Here is a 22,210-nt window from a genome sequence, read left to right on the forward strand (position 1 = left end):
GGTGATTTGGAGGAAGAGATCTACATGGAGCAGCCTGAGGGGTTTCTTGTGAAAGGCAAAGAAGACTATGTGTGCAGGTTGAAAAAGAGTCTCTATGGCCTGAAACAAGCACCAAGACAATGGTATTTGAAGTTTGATTCAGTTATGGGGGAGCAAGGCTATAAAAGGAGTAGCTCAGACCATTGTGTGTACATTAAAAGGTTCTCAGGTGATGATTTTATCATCTTGTTGCTCTATGTTGATGATATGTTGATTGTTGGCAAGAATGTCTCTAGAATTGCAGAGCTGGAGTAAAAGTTGAGCAAGTCCTTTGCATTGAAGGACTTGGGGCCAGCAAAGCAAATTCTCAGGATGAGAATTGAGAGAGACAGAAGTTCCAACAAGTTGTACTTGTCTCAAGAGAAGTATATTGAGAAAGTACTTTGCAAGTTCAGGATGGACAATGCAAAAGCTATGAGATGTCCTCTTGCAGCTCATTTCAAGTTAAGCACCATGCAATGCCCTACTCCTGAAGAAAAGAAGGAAATGTGGAATGTTCCTTATGCCTCAGCAGTTGGAAGTCTCATGTATGCTATGGTGTGTACAAGGCCTGACATTGCTCATGCAGTTAGTACTGTGAGCAGATTTATGTCCAATTCAGGAAGACCACATTGGGAAGCAGTGAAGTGGATTTTGATGTACCTCCAGGGCAGCACTAATCTGAAACTTTGTTTTGGGAAAGTGATCATTTGTTGGTTGCATACACAGATGCAGATTGGGCCAGCTGTAACAGAACCGACCAATTATACGAAATTAAGTAAGAAAATCATCCACCAGAGCAGACGATTGAGCAAACTTAAGCCCGTATAACCCGGTAGTCCGTGAAATCACGAAGGATTTCAAACCAACTCGTGTCCCAGCCATGATCGTAATAAGTTTAGCGGTCACCATCACATATTACATAAAAGTTCGCAATCTCAGATACATCAGAGTTTCAACATAGTTATTACAAACCAGTTCGAATAAAAGTAGCGGAAGTCATTTGTTCAAACCACACACACACTCACGCGGAGTTTAAATATAGTGCCAGCGAATGATCATCTCCAACAAAAGCATCAGATGAGACGTAAGGAATGACCATGCCCATGGTCCTAAGCATCACCCATCGCAGGATAAAGGCAGTTGATACAGTAGCCGTAATACATCTGCCCATCTGCAACAAGTGGGAATAAAACCCTGAGTACGAGAAGGTACTCAGCCAGACTTACCCGACATAACCGAAAATAAATGACACCAAGGATTATGAAGGGCTTTATAGTAGGGTAGCTGACTCATTTGCAAAAAGAAGCATTTTTAGCATTTCAAGAACCTTTCTAAAAGCATTATTGCCAAGTTAATTATTATTAACCTGTCAACTAGATTTGCACCTATACTAGAGTAAACATGTGATTAAGCAGATAATGATAACCAATGATCATTAAACAACTTCCATACTGTCATATTCATTATAACTGTCCAAGTGTTCCATAACATTTACTACGATGAAGTAACTCAAGTCAAGTGCTCACTATCCAGGAGCGATGGCGATTCGAATCGATTCCTAACCAGCTGGTGATTTATTCCTTACACAAACCTCACTCACCCGCTAAAGTGAGATATTGATCACCGAGTCAACTTTCCAGGAATCTCGAGTTTGCCAGGAACCACATGTACCCGGGGGCCGACCGACTGCACTTTGGCCTTATCATCCCGCCCCCGTGTCCTACCACACCTGCTCCGGCACAGTGCGTTGCGGGCAATCTACTCGGCCCGAAAAATCTCCCAGCTTCGCGGTCGGAAGGTACTTTATCCGGCCAGCTAAATGTAAGGCATGCGTTCAACATGACTCGAGGCCCAACAACGGTCGGTCCTTAATCGACACAGACGGAAACACTACAGTCCAAAACTCTGCAAGTCTCCGTCCGGTCTCAACTTCATTTAACACTTAGTTATACCATGACTTCATAGTCATCCAAGCAGATCCAGGTAACCACCTATAGCTCGCAGGTGACAGGAAATCACCCGACTTCTACCGGTCTAAGCCAGCTAAGCATTGACTCGACTGCGGATACCAGGGTAACAAGGATATAGTATAACAAAGGTAAGCAAGGTATAATGCAGCAACGGTTGCAAACAACTCCTGAACGTAATGCATCAATTAAAGTAAAGCATTTAATTAAATCATTGCAAACCGGGAGAAAAATGCTCCGGGGCTTGCCTCTCTCGAAGGAGCTCGGACGGTGATCGGGGCACTCCGGAAGTTCCTCAACGTCCTCCTCGTCGGCTTCTGGCACTTCCTGCTGCTGCACCTCGAGCTGCTCCTCGGGCTCCTCGGGTATGACGACTGGGTTCTCGGTTTGCGATCCTGTATGATGCAATGCGCGTAAGTGATTATGCAAACGGTGCATCGAAGGAGATGAATGCAATGGATATGTTTAAATGCAAGGTAGTCAACATCATCCAAGAAACTATACTACAAGCACATGTCATCTACTGCATTCTCTTCTACTACTAATATGTTAAGTTAACATATCTTATGAAATGCTTCAAAGATACACCAAAGCTTTACTAATTTCTTAATCACACTTAAAGCAACACTTGCTTAAACCCTAATTAATAATAGGTTTGAATAGCAACATATATTTCTGATGCTCCTAAAAATCTGAGAAAATTACAGTAGCATAATACTACCCTAAACAGACTACCATAAAAATTTCATGGCATTTGGATAAGTAAACTATCCTACACAAAAATGACAAGCTATAGCATAAAAATGAGCATGAAATTACTTTGTACTATGAAAAGTGTCAAACAACAGAATTAGTATTTTTCCTAGGTTCTTCATAGCATATAATGACTGTCCAAAAATTATCACATGCATGTTTTATACAAAGTTTGCTCTCTAGCAAAAATAACAAAAATCAGCCATTAAAGGCACTTGAACTACACCTCCAAAGTTTTCCACAGCACATGCATGAAACATATTTTTCCTAGGAAGTACATGACCTAAGAAGATTAACAAACTTGAAATCATATTTTTCTGCAGACTATAGATTTTTCTACATATTTTTCAAGTTATCAGCAATATCCATGATTAAATAAAATCCTACAGAAAAGTATCCCAAAAATGACATGCAATAATTTTCCCAAGTAGATCTGATGATAAGGAACCTAGCAAAATTTGTTTCAACAAATTTGGAGCAAGTTTGACCATCCAAATATTTTTCAAACCATTTCAGATTTCAAATAATAAAGAATAATGAAATCAATTCACTTAAGACGTTACTGGGCCGGCCCGTGGGGAACAAGCTGGCCCACGGCCACAACCGGCCTGCAGCGGCCCGAGCGCGAGGGAGGGAAGACGGCCCAACAGGGCGTCAGCCCACGGCCTGGCTCGGCCTGGCCAGCCGAGGCAGGGTGACTCGCCGGGGCGTGCGCTGGCGCGGACGGCGCGGCTCGGCCAGCGGCCGGCGGCCGTCTCCGACCACGGCAGCGCAAGCAAGCGAGCGCAGGAGGTGTGCGAGGCAATGGCGAAAGCAAGCAGGCAGCTAAGCACGGCTGAGAAGGGGAGGAAGAGGGCGCTCCACGGTGGCCGAGCACGGCGGCGCCATGGACGTCGGTGGCGAGGCACGAGGGAAGCTCACCCAGGGCTCGGAAGGCGGCGCAAGCGCGAGCGTGAGCCGAAGGAAGGCGAGGCGGAGCTGTGGGCGCGAGCAATCGGAAAATGGCGCGGCGGTGCGAGCTGACGCCGGCGGAGCGGCGGGGCGGCGAGGGCGGAGCTCGAGCTCTCGGCTCTGGAGGGGGAGGAGAGGAAGCGTGGCGCGAGTGAGCGAGGCGGGCATCAGCAGGTGAAGGCGGGCGCGTGGGCGCGGTGTCAGGCCGCGGCTGCCGCGCGGCGGGCGACGCCGGCGCGGGTCGCACGCGCGGCGATTCTCTGCCGCGGTCGCGGCGTGGCGCAGCGACGGGCGCGCGAGTGCGGGCGAGGGGAAGAGCCGGGCGCTGGGCGGCGAGCGAGGCGAGGCGCGCGCGGGAGGCTGGCTGGGGGCCGGCTTGCTGCGGGCCAGAAGCGAGGCGGCGGCCCGGAAAAATGAAGATTTTCAATTTATTTCAAGAAATTTTAAAACCATTTTCAAATATTTTGAGCAAGAAAATGATCTTTTGAAAATGTACCAAAAATGAAAGTTGCTTAGAATTTAATTCCTTACAACTTTGCTTTTATGACCAAAGTCCAATTCTATCTAGATTTTAAATTATAAAGTCAAAGTTAAATTTTAACTCAAAACCCTAATTTTGGGAAATTACTTTGGAAGCAAAATTTTGAATTAATTTGAATACAAACCTTGCTCCAAAAATTGTGCTAAACAATTCTAGATGATTTACAAGCATAACCAACAGTTTCTACTCAACTAGCAAGCAAGAATCAGAGCAAAACAACTCTAATAAGTGTATGCATCATTTACGTTTCACAAACATGTTTCGTATGTTTCGAAGTAATGTTTCAGTTGTTATATGCAAGATTATGCAGGTATGATTAGGATGCTTGATGATGCACGATATGTATGATTAGCAGTGCCTAAATGCAGGCATAACACCGGGGTGTTACAGCCCTCCCCCCTTATAAAAATCTCGTCCCGAGATTTGGGTTACGAACCATTTGTTATAAAATTCTTCATAAGCTTTTTGTAGATACTCTCCTGTTTCCCAAGTTGCATCTCCCTCATCATGATGATCCCACTGTATCTTGTATGTTTTCACCACACTATTCCGAGTAGCACGTTCCTTAGTGTCTAACACTCGGACTGGTTGCTCACGATACACCAAATCTGATTTGAGTTGAATACCTCGAGGTTCTATTCTTTCCTCTGGAACACGCAAACATTTCTTGAGATGTGATACATGGAAAACTGGGAAAACTGTACTCATTGTCTCAGGTAACTCTAACTTGTAGGCTACCGGACCTCTTTGTTCCAAGATCTTGTATGGTCCTACGAATCTCGCGGCAAGCTTTCTTCGGATTCCAAACCTTTTCTTCTTCATTGGCGTGACTTTCAGATAAACATAGTCACCAACTTCAAACACAAGGGGTCTCCTTCTTTTGTCTGCATAGCTTTTCTGACGTGATTGGGCCGCTTTCATATTCTGCTGAATAATATGAACTTTCTTCTCGGCTTCTTCTACAAAGTCAATGCCATAATACCTTCTATCTCCAGGCTTCGACCCAATTCAATGGTGTTCTACATTTTCTGCCATATAAAGCTTCGAATGGGGCCATCTTGATGCTTTCTTGATAACTATTATTATAAGAAAACTCAGCTAACGGTAACCATGACTCCCATGATCCCTTAGAAGACAATACACAGGCTCTTAACATATCCTCCAAAACAGCATTTACTCGTTCAGTCTGACCATCTGTCTGAGGATGATAAGCGGTACTGCGAATCAAACTAGTTCCTAAGCCTTTGTGTAAATGTTCCCAAAAATGAGCCGTGAACTGTGAGCCTCTATCAGATACTTATGGTCTTTGGTATACCATGCAACCTCACAATTTCTGCGATATACTTCTCGGCATATTGAGGTGGTCGATAATCTGTTTTGACCGGCAAGAAATGAGCGGTCTTGGTAAGACGATCCACAATTACCCAAATCGAATCATGTCCTTTTTGAGTAGTGGGCAAACCCGTGATAAAATCCATACTGATATCGTCCCACTTCCAACTAGGGACTGATAAGGGTTGCAACATACCGGCAGGTTTCATGTGAATGGCTTTCACTCGACAACATGTGTCACATCTGGCAACATATGCTGTAATTTCTTTCTTCATTTTGGTCCACCAATAGCGAGATCTTAGTTCTTGATACATCTTACTACTTCCGGGATGGATAGATAGCTTAGAAAGGTGAGCTTCATCCATGAGTTTATTCCTAAGCTCTCGATCCTTGGGAACCACAAGACGGTTGTCAAACCACAACACGCCCTGTTCATCCACTTTAAAGTGTTGAGACGGCTTTTCTTTTATTTTCTCTTTGATGTGGAATATCCCCTTGTCAGTTTTCTGGCCTTCTATTATCTTACTCTCCAAAGAGCAACTAATCTGAATACTATGTAACACAGCAGGATGCATTAGATCGAACCCATCTTCAAGTAATGGCTGCACATTCAAGTAATGTGACTTTCTGCTCAAAGCATCTGCCACTACATTGGCTTTACCAGGATGATATTGCACATTCAAGTTGTAATCCTTGATCAATTCCAACCATCTACGCTGTCTCATGTTTAGCTCTGGTTGGGTAAAGATATACTTAAGACTCTTGTGATCCGTGAAAATATTGCACACATTACCAAGTAGATAATGTCTCCAAATTTTTAGGGCGTGCACAACTGCAGCAAGTTCAAGATCATGTGTTGGATAGTTGACCTCGTGCTTTCTCAATTGACGTGATGCATAAGCTATGACTCTCCTTTCTTGCATAAGAACACAACCCAATCCAGTCTTCGATGCGTCGCAAAACACATCAAATGGTTTCTCAATATCTGGTTGTGCTAGAACAGGAGCAGTGGTCAACAGTTTCCGCAAAGTGTGGAAAGCTGCTTCACACTCCTCTGTCCACACAAACTTGTGATCCTTCTATAGGAGGCTTGTCATCGGTTTGGCGATCTTCGAGAAATCTGGTATAAAGCGACGGTAATAACCCGCTAGTCCTAAGAAACTTCTAATCTCAGGAACTGTGGTCGGTGCTTTCCAATTCATAACTTCTTGCACCTTACTTGGATCGACTGAAACTCCATTCTCTGACAGAATGTGACCAAGGAAAGGAACTTCCTTCAACCAGAATTCGCATTTGCTAAACTTAGCATACAATTGATGATCTCTAAGTCTGGTCAAGACAGTTCTCAGATGCTCTTCATGATCTTTCTCGTTCTCGGAGTACACCAGAATGTCATCGATGAACACTACCACAAACTTATCCAATTCTGGCATGAAAACTGTATTCATCAAGAACATAAAATATGCAGGAGCATTTGTCAAGCCAAAAGACATGACAAGATACTCATACAACCCGTATCTGGTGGAAAATGCAGTTTTTGGTATATCCTGTGGCCTAATCTTGAATCTGATGATAACCGGATCTCAAATCTATTTTTGAGAACACCTTGGCCTTGGATAATTGGTCAAACAGAACATCAATATGTGGCAAGGGATATTTATTCTTGATGGTCACAGCATTGAGTGGCCTATAATCTACGCACATTCTCAACGTGCCCTCTTTCTTCTTTCTTCACAAACAAAGCGGGACATCCCCATTCAGACTTGCTTGGCCGAATAAACCCCTTTTTTCGACAAATCTTCTAATTGCTTCTTTAGCTCAGCTAACTCATCTGGAGGCATCCGATAGGGTCTCCTTGAAATCGGAGCCTGTTCCGGGGACTAACTCAATTCCAAACTCAATCTCCCTATCTGGCGGAAGACCAGGTAGCTCATCCGGGAATACATCCGGAATTCACACACTACCGGAATCTGATGAATAGGAATGACTGCCGTAGCACATGTAACACTTATAAGGTCTGTTCTTCGAGGCAATGGTACTTGGAAAGTACCCTCACCCTAGGGGATCCTTAAGGGTAAGTACTCGACTTCCAGTATCTATGACTGCTCCCCAATCCTTCATCCAATTCATCCCTATAATGACATCCAAGACTAACCCAGGCATAACTATCAAGTTCACTCGGAACTTCCTGCTACCTAATTCAAGGGTTGCCCCTCGAACCATCCGGTTGGTCAAAACATCAGCCCCTGCTGAACTTATACGGTAACCATAACCCAATTCTGTGCATAGTTGTTCATGTTTCTGTGCAAATGCTTGACTCATAAAAGAATGCGATGATCCAGAATCAAATAGAACAACTGCAGGGTTTTCGTTGACAGGAAACTTACCAGCAGTGACGGGCTCTCCCTCTGGGATTTCATCCACTGTTGTACTGTGCACTCTAGCATTATAAGTCTGCTGCTTCTTCTTGGGCGGGTACGGACAAAACTTCGAGAAATGACCGGGTTGATCACAGTTATAGCAGGGTCCTCTCACTGTCCCGGCAGATCCCACAGCTCCCTTGGAACTGCCTTGTACCGCAGTTGCGGCTGCTTTGTTGGGCTGTACTGCCATCTTGTACGGCTTTTGAGGTCCACGGAAATTCTGACTTCTTGGCTGAGGTGGCCTGAATCTAGCGCCAGGTGCCGATGGGCGATATGGAGGACGACCTCCCATAGGTGCTCTAGCTTGAGACGGCCCACCTTCAAAGGCTCTCTTGCGTGTCTTGGCTGCGGTGCTGGCGTTGTTATTCTTCTCCTGCTTCAGACAGTCGCTGATGAAGTCAGTTGAATCTGACGCGGTTGTTGGTACCAACATGCTTCATCATTTTTGGATTGAGACCCCTCTTAAAACTGGCTATCCTTTTAGCATCTGTGTCAACCATGTCGGGAGCATAGCGACACAAGTTGTTGAAGGCATGCAGGTATTGCGTCACGGTTTTGGTACCCTGGTTCAATGCCAGAAACTCTCCCAACTTCATTTCGGTCAGCCCGGGTGGAATATAGACTCCACGGAAGGCCTCAGCAAACTCTCTCCAAGAAATCTGAGCATTTGGAGGGAAGGTGGTGCGATGGTGCTTCCACCACATTCCCGCCGGTCCCTGCAATTGAAGTGCAGCATACTCCGTTTTCAGAACCTCAGTCATCCTCAACACACGGAATTTATCTTCCATCGTGTTGATCCATTCCTCAGCATCGAGTGGCTCTGTTGCTTCCTTGAATACTGGTGGCCTGGTGTCCATGAAATCTTTGAAGCTGCTATATTGGTTTACTCCCATGCCACCGCCTTGATTGTTACCACGTTGAACGTTGTTGGCGATGGTGCGCAGAAAATCCTCCATGTTCTTCTGAGGATTGTTCCGCTGTTGCGCTGACTCCCGAGCAGCTGTGCGAGAAACATCTCGGGGGTAAACGGGGGAGGAGGTGGCAAATGCGGTTCATGGGGAGGTTCATTGTTGTTGCCATGGTTTCCACCACCACCACCACCAGTCCCCGTACCGTTAGCACCGGGCTCAGCGGCCTCATACGTGGTTCGGCGAGTGTTTGTCATCTGCATATTTCAGCAACAAGTAACTGATTGAGTGAAGCTGTAATAATTGCGAGTGAAGGAAAAATTATGCCGTACTGAATTTACTGGAGAGAATAAATTCATACAATAAAACAGAGGCACAACAATCGCATTCCAATTAAAACAACAGCACTTAATCGAATTACTTAAACGGCAAACATCGCGTCCATACAATCACATTGCCAGCATACATACACTGGACTTTTTATGCGTTCAGATATCGCATTCGAAAATCAAGTTCCAACCACATGCCAAGTCTCATACGTTCGAAGCAACATACGATAGATTACATGCCAACAAAAGAAAGGTCATCGCGACAAGACCTAGATACTAGCGCAAAGCAACTAGCCTACTCCTCGGGGCCATCGTCGGGATCGGAGACGTCACCATCGCCTCCCGGTGAAACTACAGGCTCGTTCTGGTTGTCGTCGTCGATGTCCATGCCAGCGGCGTTCGGTGGAGCATATGGGCCAACCCCATTGTAGAGCGCGTGAAACTCCTCGTGCAGGTTGCCGTTGTATTCCTCTAGCTCATCGACTCTCTGCAACAGAAGGTTTCTTGCGTTCCAGGCTTCATTCCTTTCCTGAACCAACTGTCCAATCATGCGGTCTGCATTGTTGTTGGCTTGAGTCAACGTATGCACTCGCTGCATAGCTCTATCACCTCTCTCAACCGCCTGATCTCGCTGTAAGTTCATATCAGCCAACTGCTCCTGCAAGCTAGCTATAGCTCGTGCCTGTCTCTTCTTCTGCTTCTTCCCTTTGAGCTTATCCTCACTACGCAAGCCAGTCAAAGTCCAGTAGGTACTCTCGAGACCCTCATACGCTCTGATGGCGGCGAACATAGCACTCATTGCCTGGTTGTCGCTAGCCTGTCCTTCAGCTGGACCTCTGACCAATGCACTTCCTTGAGGCTGAACCCAAATGGCATCAGCGAGGATCATCCCTAGGAAAAGTACCAGCTAGAGCTGCTGCAAGCTCACTGGGAAATCTGCTCATAATGTCCCTGATGACACGGAAGGCTGCTCCCTCTGCACCCTCAGCTGGAGTGCGACCCTCAAACTCCAAATGCCAACCATCCCAATCTGGAGCATCACCGAGAGCAGGAACCGTGATCTCCACCACTGCAAGTCCATCCTCTGCTAACTGGCTCTCATTCCAAGAGTACACCGGCTCTTGACCCTCTGGGTACCCCACATCATGGAGCACTCTCCAAAGCAAAGTTGGCATGCCAAACTCGCTCAAGAAGGTGTCCGTGGTGCGGTGCTCCCTCAGGGCCAACGGACGTCGAGGTGCTCTTCCTCCGGTGGACTTACGGGCGGTCTGCTTCGTGCGGGCCATCTGTAGCAAAAGTTCTTTATTACTTCGGGGAAACATATTTTAGGTGATACAACTTTTATCAAAATGAGATAATCAATTTATAAGGGGAGGAATGCATGAGATGAATGAAATGCACAAGTAACATGATGTATGTACGTGTCGTACGTTCTCACAAACTTAGGAAATAAATAATTTCTAACGACGAATTCGGTGGCATACAACGATCTCTCAAATACGTAGCTAATACGTTCTACACGATAGCGTTGTTATGTACCTGCAGAAGATTCATTTCAGCCCAATTCCCAATGAATGCATAAAAGCAGTAAAGTTTTATCTACACGCTCTACACGAATCCCCAGATACGTGTACAACGGTAGTAACTACCCGAACCATCGTCCTATTGACGGCATCGCCTCCACAGACGGAAGACCCATACATGAGATACCTTTGTAAAACATGCGTAGAACATGTAATTACTCCGGCATCATATAAGCATTCACCCTAGATCGGCGGTGTATCCGATCATGCTCTCACAACTCACACTTACCGAGGCGTAGAGGCAAATGATCCATTCATTACCACTCAAACAAGTGGCACTCATACAATAGCACGCCGTATGAGCGACGAAAGAGAAATATGATGCAAGAACCCCAGTCAGTACTTAATTAAGCCACCTAAAGTCCTTAACTGGGCATAAAGGATATGATCACTGGCACACTTTATAGTTTTAAAATCACGTTTTCCAAATGCCTTTTTGTTTTAAATACACTTGTGAACAGTAACACGCTAAACCATGCTCTGATGCCAGCTGTAACAGAACCGACCAATTATACGAAATTAAGTAAGAAAATCATCCACCAGAGCAGACGATTGAGCAAACTTAAGCCCGTATAACCCGGTAGTCCGTGAAATCACGAAGGATTTCAAACCAACTCGTGTCCCAGCCATGATCGTAATAAGTTTAGCGGTCACCATCACATATTACATAAAAGTTTGCATCACGGATACATCAGAGTTTCAACATAGTTATTACAAAACCAGTTCGAATAAAAGTAGCGGAAGTCATTTGTTCAAACCACACACACACTCACGCGGAGTTTAAATATAGTGCCAGCGAATGATCATCTCCAACAAAAGCATCAGATGAGACGTAAGGAATGACCATGCCCATGGTCCTAAGCATCACCCATCGCAGGATAAGGCAGTTGATACAGTAGCCGTAATACATCTGCCCATCTGCAACAAGTGGGAATAAAACCCTGAGTACGAGAAGGTACTCAGCCAGACTTACCCGACATAACCGAAAATAAATGACACCAAGGATTATGAAGGGCTTTATAGTAGGGTAGCTGACTCATTTGCAAAAAGAAGCATTTTTAGCATTTCAAGAACCTTTCTAAAAGCATTATTGCCAAGTTAATTATTATTAACCTGTCAACTAGGTTTGCACCTATACTAGAGTAAACATGTGATTAAGCAGATAATGATAACCAATGATCATTAAACAACTTCCATACTGTCATATTCATTATAACTGTCCAAGTGTTCCATAACATTTACTACGATGAAGTAACTCAAGTCAAGTGCTCACTATCCAGGAGCGATGGCGATTCGAATCGATTCCTAACCAGCTGGTGATTTATTCCTTACACAAACCTCACTCACCCGCTAAAGTGAGATATTGATCACCGAGTCAACTTTCCAGGAATCTCGAGTTTGCCAGGAACCACATGTACCCGGGGGCCGACCGACTGCACTTTGGCCTTATCATCCCGCCCCCGTGTCCTACCACACCTGCTCCGGCACAGTGCGTTGCGGGCAATCCTACTCGGCCCGAAAAAATCTCCCAGCTTCGCGGTCGGAAGGTACTTTATCCGGCCAGCTAAATGTAAGGCATGCGTTCAACATGACTCGAGGCCCAACAACGGTCGGTCCTTAATCGACACAGACGGAAACACTACAGTCCAAAACTCTGCAAGTCTCCGTCCGGTCTCAACTTCATTTAACACTTAGTTATACCATGACTTCATAGTCATCCAAGCAGATCCAGGTAACCACCTATAGCTCGCAGGTGACAGGAAATCACCCGACTTCTACCGGTCTAAGCCAGCTAAGCATTGACTCGACTGCGGATACCAGGGTAACAAGGATATAGTATAACAAAGGTAAGCAAGGTATAATGCAGCAACGGTTGCAAACAACTCCTGAACGTAATGCATCAATTAAAGTAAAGCATTTAATTAAATAATTGCAAACCGGGAGAAAAATGCTCTGGGGCTTGCCTCTCTCGAAGGAGCTCGGACGGTGATCGGGGCACTCCGGAAGTTCCTCAACGTCCTCCTCGTCGGCTTCTGGCACTTCCTGCTGCTGCACCTCGAGCTGCTCCTCGGGCTCCTCGGGTATGACGACTGGGTTCTCGGTTTGCGATCCTGTATGATGCAATGCGCGTAAGTGATTATGCAAACGGTGCATCGAAGGAGATGAATGCCATGGATATGTTTAAATGCAAGGTAGTCAACATCATCCAAGAAACTATACTACAAAGCACATGTCATCTACTGCATTCTCTTCTACTACTAATATGTTAAGTTAACATATCTTATGAAATGCTTCAAAGATACACCAAAGCTTTACTAATTTCTTAATCACACTTAAAAGCAACACTTGCTTAAACCCTAATTAATAATAGGTTTGAATAGCAACATATATTTTGATGCTCCTAAAAATCTGAGAAAATTACAGTAGCATAATACTACCCTAAACAGACTACCATAGAAATTTCATGGCATTTGGATAAGTAAACTATCCTACACAAAAATGACAAGCTATAGCATAAAAATGAGCATGAAATTACTTTGTACTATGAAAAGTGTCAAACAACAGAATTATATTTTTCCTAGGTTCTTCATAGCCTATAATGACTGTCCAAAAATTATCACATGCATGTTTTATACAAAGTTTGCTCTCTAGCAAAAATAACAAAAATCAGCCATTAAAGGCACTTGAACTACACCTCCAAAGTTTTCCACAGCACATGCATGAAACATATTTTTCCTAGGAAGTACATGACCTAAGAAGATTAACAAACTTGAAATCATATTTTTCTGCAGACTATAGATTTTTCTACATATTTTTCAAGTTATCAGCAATATCCATGATTAAATAAAATCCTACAGAAAAGTATCCCAACAATGACATGCAATAATTTTCCCAAGTAGATATGATGATAAGGAACCTAGCAAAATTTGTTTCAACAAATTTGGAGCAAGTTTGATCACCCAAATATTTTTTCAAACCATTTCAGATTTCAATTAACAAATAATAAATGGAAATCAATTCATTTAAGAAATACTGGGCCGGCCCGTGGGGAACAGCTGGCCCACGGCCACAACCGGCCTGCGCGGCCCGAGCGCGAGGGACGGGAGACGGCCCAACAGGGCGTCAGCCCACGGCCTGGCTCGGCCTGGCCAGCCGAGGCAGGGTGCCTCGCCGGGGCGCGCGCTGGCGCGACGGCGCGGCTCGGCCAGCGGCCGGCGGCCATCTCCGGCCACGGCAGCGCAAACAAGCGAGCGCAGGAGATTCGCGAGGCAATGGCGAAAGCGAGCAGGCAGCTAAGCATGGCTGAGAAGGGGAGGAAGGGGACGCTCCACGGCGGCCGAGCACAGCGGCGCCATGGACGTCGGTGGCGAGGCGCGGGGAAGCTCACCCTGGGCTCGGAAGGCAGCGCAAGCGCGAGCGTGAGCCGAAGGGAGGCGAGGCGGAGCTGTGGGCGCGAGCAATCGAGGAATGGCGCGGTGGTGCGGGAGCTTGACGCCGGCGGAGCTGCGGGCGCGGCGAGGGCGGAGCTCGAGCTCTCGGCTCTGGAGGGAGAGGAGAGGAAGCGTGGGCGCGAGTGAGCGAGTGCGCGGGCACCAGCAGGTGAAGGCGGGCGCGTGGGCGCGGTGTCAGGCCGCGGCTGCCGCGCGGCGGGTGACGCCGGCGCGGGGTCGCCACGCGGCGGGATTTCTCTGCCGCGGTCGCGGCGTGACGCAGCGACGGGCGCGCGAGTGTGGGCGAGCGGGAGAAAGAGCCGGCGCGCTGGGCTGGGCCGAGCGAGGCGAGGCGCGCGCGTGGGAGGCTGGCTGGGCCGGCTTCGGCTGACGGGCCAGAAGCGAGGCAGCGGCCCGTTAAGGAAAAATGAAGATTTTCAATTTATATTTTCAAGAAATTTTCAATACCAGTTTTTCAAATATCATTTTGAGCAAGAAAATGACATCTTTTGAAAATGGACCAAAAATGAAAGTTGATTAGAATTTAATTCCTTACAACTTTGCTTTTATGACCAAAGTCCAATTCTATCTAGATTTTAAATTATAAAGTCAAAGTTAAATTTTAACTCAAAACCCTAATTCTGGGAAATTACTTTGGAAGCAAAATTTTGAATTAATTTGAATACAAACCTTGCTCCAAAAATTGTGCTAAACAATTCTAGATGATTTACAAGCATAACCAACAGTTTCTACTCAACTAGCAAGCAAGAATCAGAGCAAAACAACTCTAATAAGTGTATGCATCATTTATGTTTCACAAACATGTTTCGTATGTCTCGAAGTAATGTTTCAGTTGTTATATGCAAGATTATGCAGGTATGATTAGGATGCTTGATGATGCACGATATGTATGATTAGCAGTGCCTAAATGCAGGCATAACACCGGGGTGTTACAATGTGCCGCAAGATTCGATGTGACGGAGAATCTTGAAAAATTTTAGGGTTTGGGTTCCATCTAAACGGGGCCTAACAAAGGCAGAATTGTCAGCTCAAAGTTCGTTTAACGAACAGAGGCAGAGTTGTCAATACCGTCGTCATTAACAGGAATCTCACGGTGCCCCAATAAAGCTAGCATGGAATGGAAGGGACCAAAATTGCAAATTAGTGGCATTGAAGGGAAGTCTAGTTTTTTATGGCATATAAGAGATGGGTAGTGTCATGTAAGGAATTTTATCTACTCTCTTTGTTCTTAAATAAATCAACTTCTAGAGTTGTATTAAGTTAATTTTTTTTAAGTTTAACTGCATTTATATAAAAAGAGTTCAACACTATAAACACACTTAACAAAAAAAATGTTTTTATGGTGTATCTAATGATACTAATTTTACGTTATAAATATTGGTTCTCCTCCCTATAATTTTGTCAAAAACTTAAGAGAACTCTAGAAATGAATAATTTTATTTAGAAACTGGTTACTTCCGCTACCTATAATTAGGCAACGTATCAAGTGCAAACCAATCTCTCCGTGCAAACCGTGCAAACCAACTATGGGGGAGAGGTGGGAGCGGGATTTTGCAAAAGTGTGATTAGGAGCGGGCGTAATTACACTTTTGCAAATCCCCCTCCCACCTCTCCCCTACAGTTGGTTTGCACGGTTTGCACGGAGAGGTTGGTTTGCACTAGATATGTTCCCCTATAATTATACCTAAATTCCGTTAGTTTTTGCTTTGGCCCACGTGACATTAGCTTTCATTCAATCCAAGGACGAAAATACCCTTTCTCTTGTGTGGGAGTGGGACCGAAACAGGCCCGCACCGCTGGTCCACGGCTCCAAGGCTGCAGGCAAGGCGAACAGGGGAGGCGGTAGCGGCGGCGGCGGCGGGCGACGGCTGCGCGCAGGGGAGAACCCGCCTCGGTGAATCGGGGGCACGGTGCTCGGCTGTGCCGTCGAGCGTGTCTTGGCAGAGGCGGGCTGGGCAGGGATTGGCTGCAGGCAGGCGAACAGGGCGGGTGTCGGCTCCCTGCGAGGCGGCCGCTGGCCGGGCCTAGACCCCGTGGCCGGTGCGATGCATATGACTCGCCGGGGCCGGGCTGCCGAGGGAACACCGGCTATACCTTCAGCCTTGCTGCGGTAAGTTCAGAAATGCTTGAATCTATCCTGAAAAATACAGTAGCTCGTCAACATCGATTGTCACATTGGGACGCACCGAGAGTGCGGAGAGATCCGGTCACAAGAAGCCTGGTTGAGATCAAACGCTTCAACAGCCCGAAGATCACACACACACACCTGCAGCACAGCACACCTGAAAGGTATCCAGCATTTCAACGTCTGCTTCAGTGTTAGTATCCTTACATGAACAAGTATGGTATGCTGAGATTATTGTTTGTGTATCTCTAGCTGTCCCCTTGTTCTTCTCTTCTTTTGTGTTCTCCTGATTAAAGAAGTGCCATATCTGTAATATCTGAAGCAACAGAATTTATTAGAGTAAATACTTGGAAAATCCTGTCACTGTAGAAGACGACTATTCTTTCAGTGTTTGTATTTATGAAATTGGTGAAAACCATGCGCTTTTTCTGCACGCCTTTCCATTTTTCCATTGATCTGAAACAAAGTCTGCTTGTACTGCATCCTGTCTACCGTATAATGATACAAAGTGAAACAAGGTCAAAATATTTGCGACGGAATCCAAGTGGAACCAAAGGAGAGCCAAGTTTGGCAAAAGGGGAAAATATGCCACTTTACCACCAAACTAATAGTAATGCCATAATAGGACAAATCTTTTGTTTTGAAAAAGAATAAATGTTAAAGTTGATGCATAATAAGACAATGATTTATCTTTCAGGGCTATAGATAGAATTACTCTATCTTCTAGTGTCACATAGGGGATTCTCTCCTCAAAAAGATGTGGGCGTCATTTGGCAGCAGTTGCCACAAACCAGGATCAAGGAGTCTTCGCCATGTTCCCTGAGCAGATCCTGCACTGGAATGGAACCTCACACGGTATGTGCATATCCATCACCCTGGCCAGCCCTTGCCTTCCAAGTTCAACCCTACTATCTCTCTTTTGCAGCTTTAGATGACCCTTGACCTCGAATGCCCACTTCTCGTGATTTTTCCCTCTCAAATTGTTGATGAATTCACATCCATTGGTATTTGCAACTAGTAACGAAACCAAAACTCTTGGGCTCCCAAAACAGAAAAGTTTTGGGTTCCAAACCTGAAACTGCACATTTAACTATTGAAATCTTTAACAGAAGGCATGCCTTAACAGAATGATCAGAACATGTACATGCATGGACAAGTCGCAAGTGTGTACAATGTGAACATCAAAGCAGAATAGATATCACATAACTTTAAGATCTGACTACTACAACAAGAGTGGTGAGGAAAAGCATCTGACAAGTGTACTCAAACAAGGTGCCATTAGCTAGTGTGGAGTGTGGACCTCATGTTTTGGCGGTGAGTCAACAACAATTTCGATCTCACAAGCAGTGTCACGCAATGTTTTCTTATCGTCCGATTAATCGCGATTAATTGTCCTTATCGGTACTTAGCACTTGATTAGGCCCTCCGATTCGATCAGAGCGATGGCGGTGAGTCAACAACAATTTCGATCTCACAAGCAGTGTCACGCAATGTTTTCTGATCGTCCGATTACTCGCGATTAATCGTCCGATTAGGTCTCTTTGCCGATCAGCACTAAATAGGCAGATGGGCTACTTCAGTTTACTCGGCTATATTTATTTGGGCCAGGCCCATTAGGGTTTCTCTTATATACCTCACCCCCACCCTTTCTCTCCTCAGTCCTCAGTACTCCTCACTCCCGCTGTGTGTGCAGCTGAGCTCCATCTCTTCCCTGCTGCGTGCATCTCACTCCCTCCTCACTCCCTTCCAGTTCCAATCCAAGCAGCCCATCCGTGGATCTTCCCTGCTGCTTGCTGCTACCTCCTCCCTTCTACTGCAGGGTCACCTATTCTCTTCCCCACCTGCAGGCTGCAGGTCCAGGGAGCACGAAGATGAGCTCCTCCTCTGAAGGCGAGTCATTAAATCGGCTTTGTTCTGTCATTTCTGTCATCTCCTTTCCTCTGCACTATGCTCAAATCTTGATGCTTTGTTTCTTTGGCTCTTTGCTGAACTTGCGTAGATGAAAATTGAAGGTGGCAGCTTGCAGTGGAAGTCATCATGCCTGGGCCTAATCCTGAAGGAGGTGCTGGTGCAAGCTCATCAGTTGCATCAGGTGGTGCTGGTTCAGCATCCTCAGCTGCTCTAGATGCTCCAGATAGCATTGATGATGAAGATGATGACCATGAAGCACAAGTTGAGCCAGATGCATCTAATGCTGAAGTAGGAATGGAGGTGGATGGAGACTCGGGTGGAGATGGAGGAGGAGGCTTCAATTTGGATGATGATTTGCTTATTTAGATTGAGATGGCTGCTGAATGCTGATTGAATGACAGCTAGTGTTATCTTAGAAACTCTGAATGTTGTTTGCAGTGTTTAATTATTTAGTTTGTAGTATGTACTCTGTACTCGTACTATATTAATTAAGCTGTGGACTATGCTAGTTTTCTTAATTCCTACTTTTCTGGATCTGGATTGAGTATGTGCTGCTGTAATGTTGTCAGTCTGTCACACTATTCTTTTGCATCTACTTACAAGTTATCTATTAGTCCTGCAGAAAATCAGCAAACATATGGAGGCTGGGACAAGAATATGGAGTCAGATCTCATAGGTAAGTAACCAACTAACTAGAAATATGCTTGATGTCTACTATATAAATATATAGTATATGGTATATTATATATATACCATACATATATGATATATACTTATATAGTCCTGCTATATGCTGGACGATTATATGGACGATTAGACCGATCAGAGGTCGATTAATCGTCCTGATCGTCCTAATCGGTACCAGACCGATTAGGAACGATAAGCCGATCAGAAAACATTGGTGTCACGTTGGGAAGCCATTTGAGTGGTAGCAGCATCATCTTCTTCCATTACAGTCGCCTTTGCCTTTGGAAGATGATGCAGCACTGGCAACATTATCCTCTTCCTTCACAGGGCCCATGCTCTGAGAAGTCGATGGAACCGCATCATCCTCTTCTTCCTTAACAGGTTCCTTTCCTTTCGAAGCCGATGAACTGGCAGAAGCATTCTCTGCCTCAACAGGGTTTGTGCATTGGGAAGACGATGGGCCTGAATCATCATCTCCTCGGCTCCGACGATGCCGCCTCCTCTGGAGCCTCTCTGAGAATGTCTCCATCCCTGCATGCGCCCACAGGAGCCATATGTAGGAGAGGATCTCGCCACCGGAGCCAAGGCTCTTGGCGTGCAAGTACCCTCGGCTCCTACTGGCAGAAAAGCACAGCATCTCAACCCACACACCTTGGATCACCCTCCACATCTTCTCGTCGCTATCTAAACCCATCAAGCCTTGAGCAAGTGACCAAGCATAGTCAACAAAACCTCTTCCAGACCTCGCCCTCACCTTATCAAGGATTGCCTGCATAACTTGCTCTCTATCCACTGGTGGATCCTCGTCCTTGAACATGTCATCGAGTTCCTTGTTAACGGCTGTGAGAAGATTCTTCCTGCTGCCTGGCATCAGCATCTCAGGATTAGCAAATAGCAGGTACATCATGTAGTTGGAGATTTCTCTGCACTGACTCCTACTGACACAATGCGCATAATCAGGTGTGTCCATGGCATGGTGTAGACAGAAATCTGTGGCCACATGCCAGATGAGGATGTTCCCATCGAATGGATTCTCCAGGCTCCATTCCAGCATCTGCTTACACTCCTCACACCCAAGTGTCCAATGGCCATTGGCATCATTGACCTTCCTGTAGCTGTTGGCGTCTGTTACGCGGTCTGTCCACCATGTCTTCACACTGTTTCTGATTAATTCAGTAAGGGCCCTGATGGAGCTGGAGTCACAGGGCTCCAAGCACCAATATTGGTCCATCCAGTCCTGACACAACCATCTGGCGGCGATGCGCACCAGCCAGATCTGCCTTCTGCTGCGGGCGAAGAATGCAATAAGGTTATGCTGGGAAACCGTGGCTTCCCAACTTGTGAGCAGACGTGCTGTTGTGATGCTGTGACAAATGTCCAGAAAAAGAGTACCATACAGCAGAACAGACGTGATGAGGACATAGCTCTTGCTATAACCTTCCTCAAGCAGCTTATGATAGGTGGTGGGCCCTGGTGTAGAGACAGTTGAACATGTTTGAGAGCCCCTGTTCTATGGAAGAATAAAACACACCTTCATCAAGCAGCCAAAAGGATCGAAGGTGATCTAGGCGTTCTGGATACGGGTATGGCAGGTCCACAAATAGGTTGCCATGTGCTTTGGTGATGGAGGGTTGGCAGTCGAAGTAGGGCACTGACTGCCGAGAAAAATCTAGTTCTGGAGGAGGATTGTTCTCCTGAACAATTTTCCTTGCTTCTCGTATGTAATTTTGCAGACTCATCTGATCCTCGAGTGACGGTGTCGTCCTTGAAGCACGGTCGAAGAAGATAATCAGGCTGTTGAAGCTGGCCCTTCTGAAAGCCCAGAGCTTCTCCAGCCACCTGATTGTGGCCAGTATGAGAATACAAATTGCTGCAGCGGATATTCTCCAGGCACTTGATGAACACATAAAGGGCCACCGTGACCTGACACAAGTTGAGTGGGGTGAGGATTCATGAAATTGAAATCTAGACATGCACTTGAGGAACAACATGAATTGGCATGCTAGCAATGTTAATGATGCTAAAAGCCTGAAACGACACCTAGCAGAAGTACCTGTATTTGCTAGGTTTACAAACTTAAAATGCATGCAGCAGATGAAGAGTTCATTCCCCACCTGGGCCACCACGGTAACGACATGCCGCTTCCACAGCTCGTTGTCTTCGATGCTGTAGGCGGTTATGATGACCTGTCCTCCTATGTGCATCAAGAGGATAGGAGCCCACAACATCTCCCCAGATGGTTGTCACCATGCGACACAGGATTGGAATGCAACATGTTTCGGCGATTGAAGAGTGCAGCGAGGGCGTATATTGCCAAAGCGTCGGTCGCCAGGTACGAGAACCAGATTGAGAATCTCCACCAGGCTGGGATACGAGACTTACGCTTCCTACCGAGAAACGCGAGGAGGTACTGAGCGCAGAGGCTGCCCAGAGCGAGGACACGCAGCTGCCATTCATTCCACCAATCAACAGCGCCTGATAGGTCAACCATGTTTCTTGCATCCATGCATTTCTCCATGTGTATTTATATCATGCATAACATTATATTACAAATTTTGTACAAAGCTGCCCAATGCAACATTGTACTCTGGTTTGTGGTTTGTAATTAGAAAGCTAGTACTGCGTGCCTGAGACGGAAATTATCTTCTATGTTAGCATACAAGACTTGGTTTTATTATGTCATTACGATTTTAAAATAATTATTGGCTCATTCTCACTGGCTTCAGGATGGGATATCTTGCTGGCAGGTTCTGGTGTGTACATGTCTGACAGGTGATGTTACTCTTTTGTACTAAATAACTAACGGTTATGATGTCTTGCTGATTAGTTGGTTACTAAACCAGCTAATAGTGTCATTTATGTATCTATCTATCTATCTACCATACTAATTCATCAACTTTTTCTTTTCTAGATCCACACAAAAAAAAACGTCCCTCGCTGAGAAGCCCTCTCCATCCACCAAAAAAATAGTGTATCCAGAAAAACAACATCTCTAAGATGAACTGTCCAGATTTACTTGTCAGCGTTTTGTCTCCTTATTCACTCAAATCCAACTGTCCTCATCCCTCACCCACGCCCGCGCCGAGCACCACCACGCCCGCGCACCCGCGGCCAGGGTTCGATAGCTCAGGTGGTCTTTTTTCCGTCTATTATTGGCTCTAGCGACGAGCGACTGCGGAAAGAAAAAAAAGACCACGCAGACTTCCGTCGCCGCCTCATGGTTCCCG

At 45.8% G+C, this 22,210-nt stretch overlaps 1 protein-coding gene and 1 long non-coding RNA gene across 4 annotated transcripts; one reads left to right on the plus strand and one right to left on the minus strand.

The window, feature by feature from the left end:
• The first annotated feature begins 16,022 nt into the window (after positions 1–16,022).
• On the plus strand, positions 16,023–18,829 carry LOC136531566 (uncharacterized). 3 transcript variants are annotated; one of them, XR_010778061.1, is made up of 4 exons: positions 16,023–16,549; positions 17,083–17,240; positions 18,136–18,275; positions 18,385–18,829. It is a non-coding gene; the product is annotated as an uncharacterized lncRNA (long non-coding RNA). The 3 variants fall into 3 exon arrangements; XR_010778060.1 differs by having other exon boundaries at positions 16,023–17,240; positions 18,079–18,275; XR_010778059.1 differs by having other exon boundaries at positions 16,023–17,240.
• Positions 18,830–19,233: 404 nt separating this feature from the next.
• On the minus strand, positions 19,234–21,501 carry LOC136531564 (uncharacterized). Its single transcript, XM_066524208.1, has 4 exons — positions 21,366–21,501; positions 21,037–21,177; positions 20,515–20,853; positions 19,234–20,453 (listed from the first exon to the last, which is right to left on the minus strand). Exons 1-4 carry the CDS (start codon positions 21,499–21,501, stop codon positions 19,234–19,236), a joined length of 1,836 nt encoding a protein of 611 aa, XP_066380305.1.
• Between the last annotated feature and the right edge of the window lie 709 nt (positions 21,502–22,210).

Source organism: Miscanthus floridulus, unplaced genomic scaffold (assembly GCF_019320115.1).
Source record: "Miscanthus floridulus cultivar M001 unplaced genomic scaffold, ASM1932011v1 fs_373_4_5, whole genome shotgun sequence".
NCBI classification, from domain to species: domain Eukaryota; kingdom Viridiplantae; phylum Streptophyta; class Magnoliopsida; order Poales; family Poaceae; genus Miscanthus; species Miscanthus floridulus.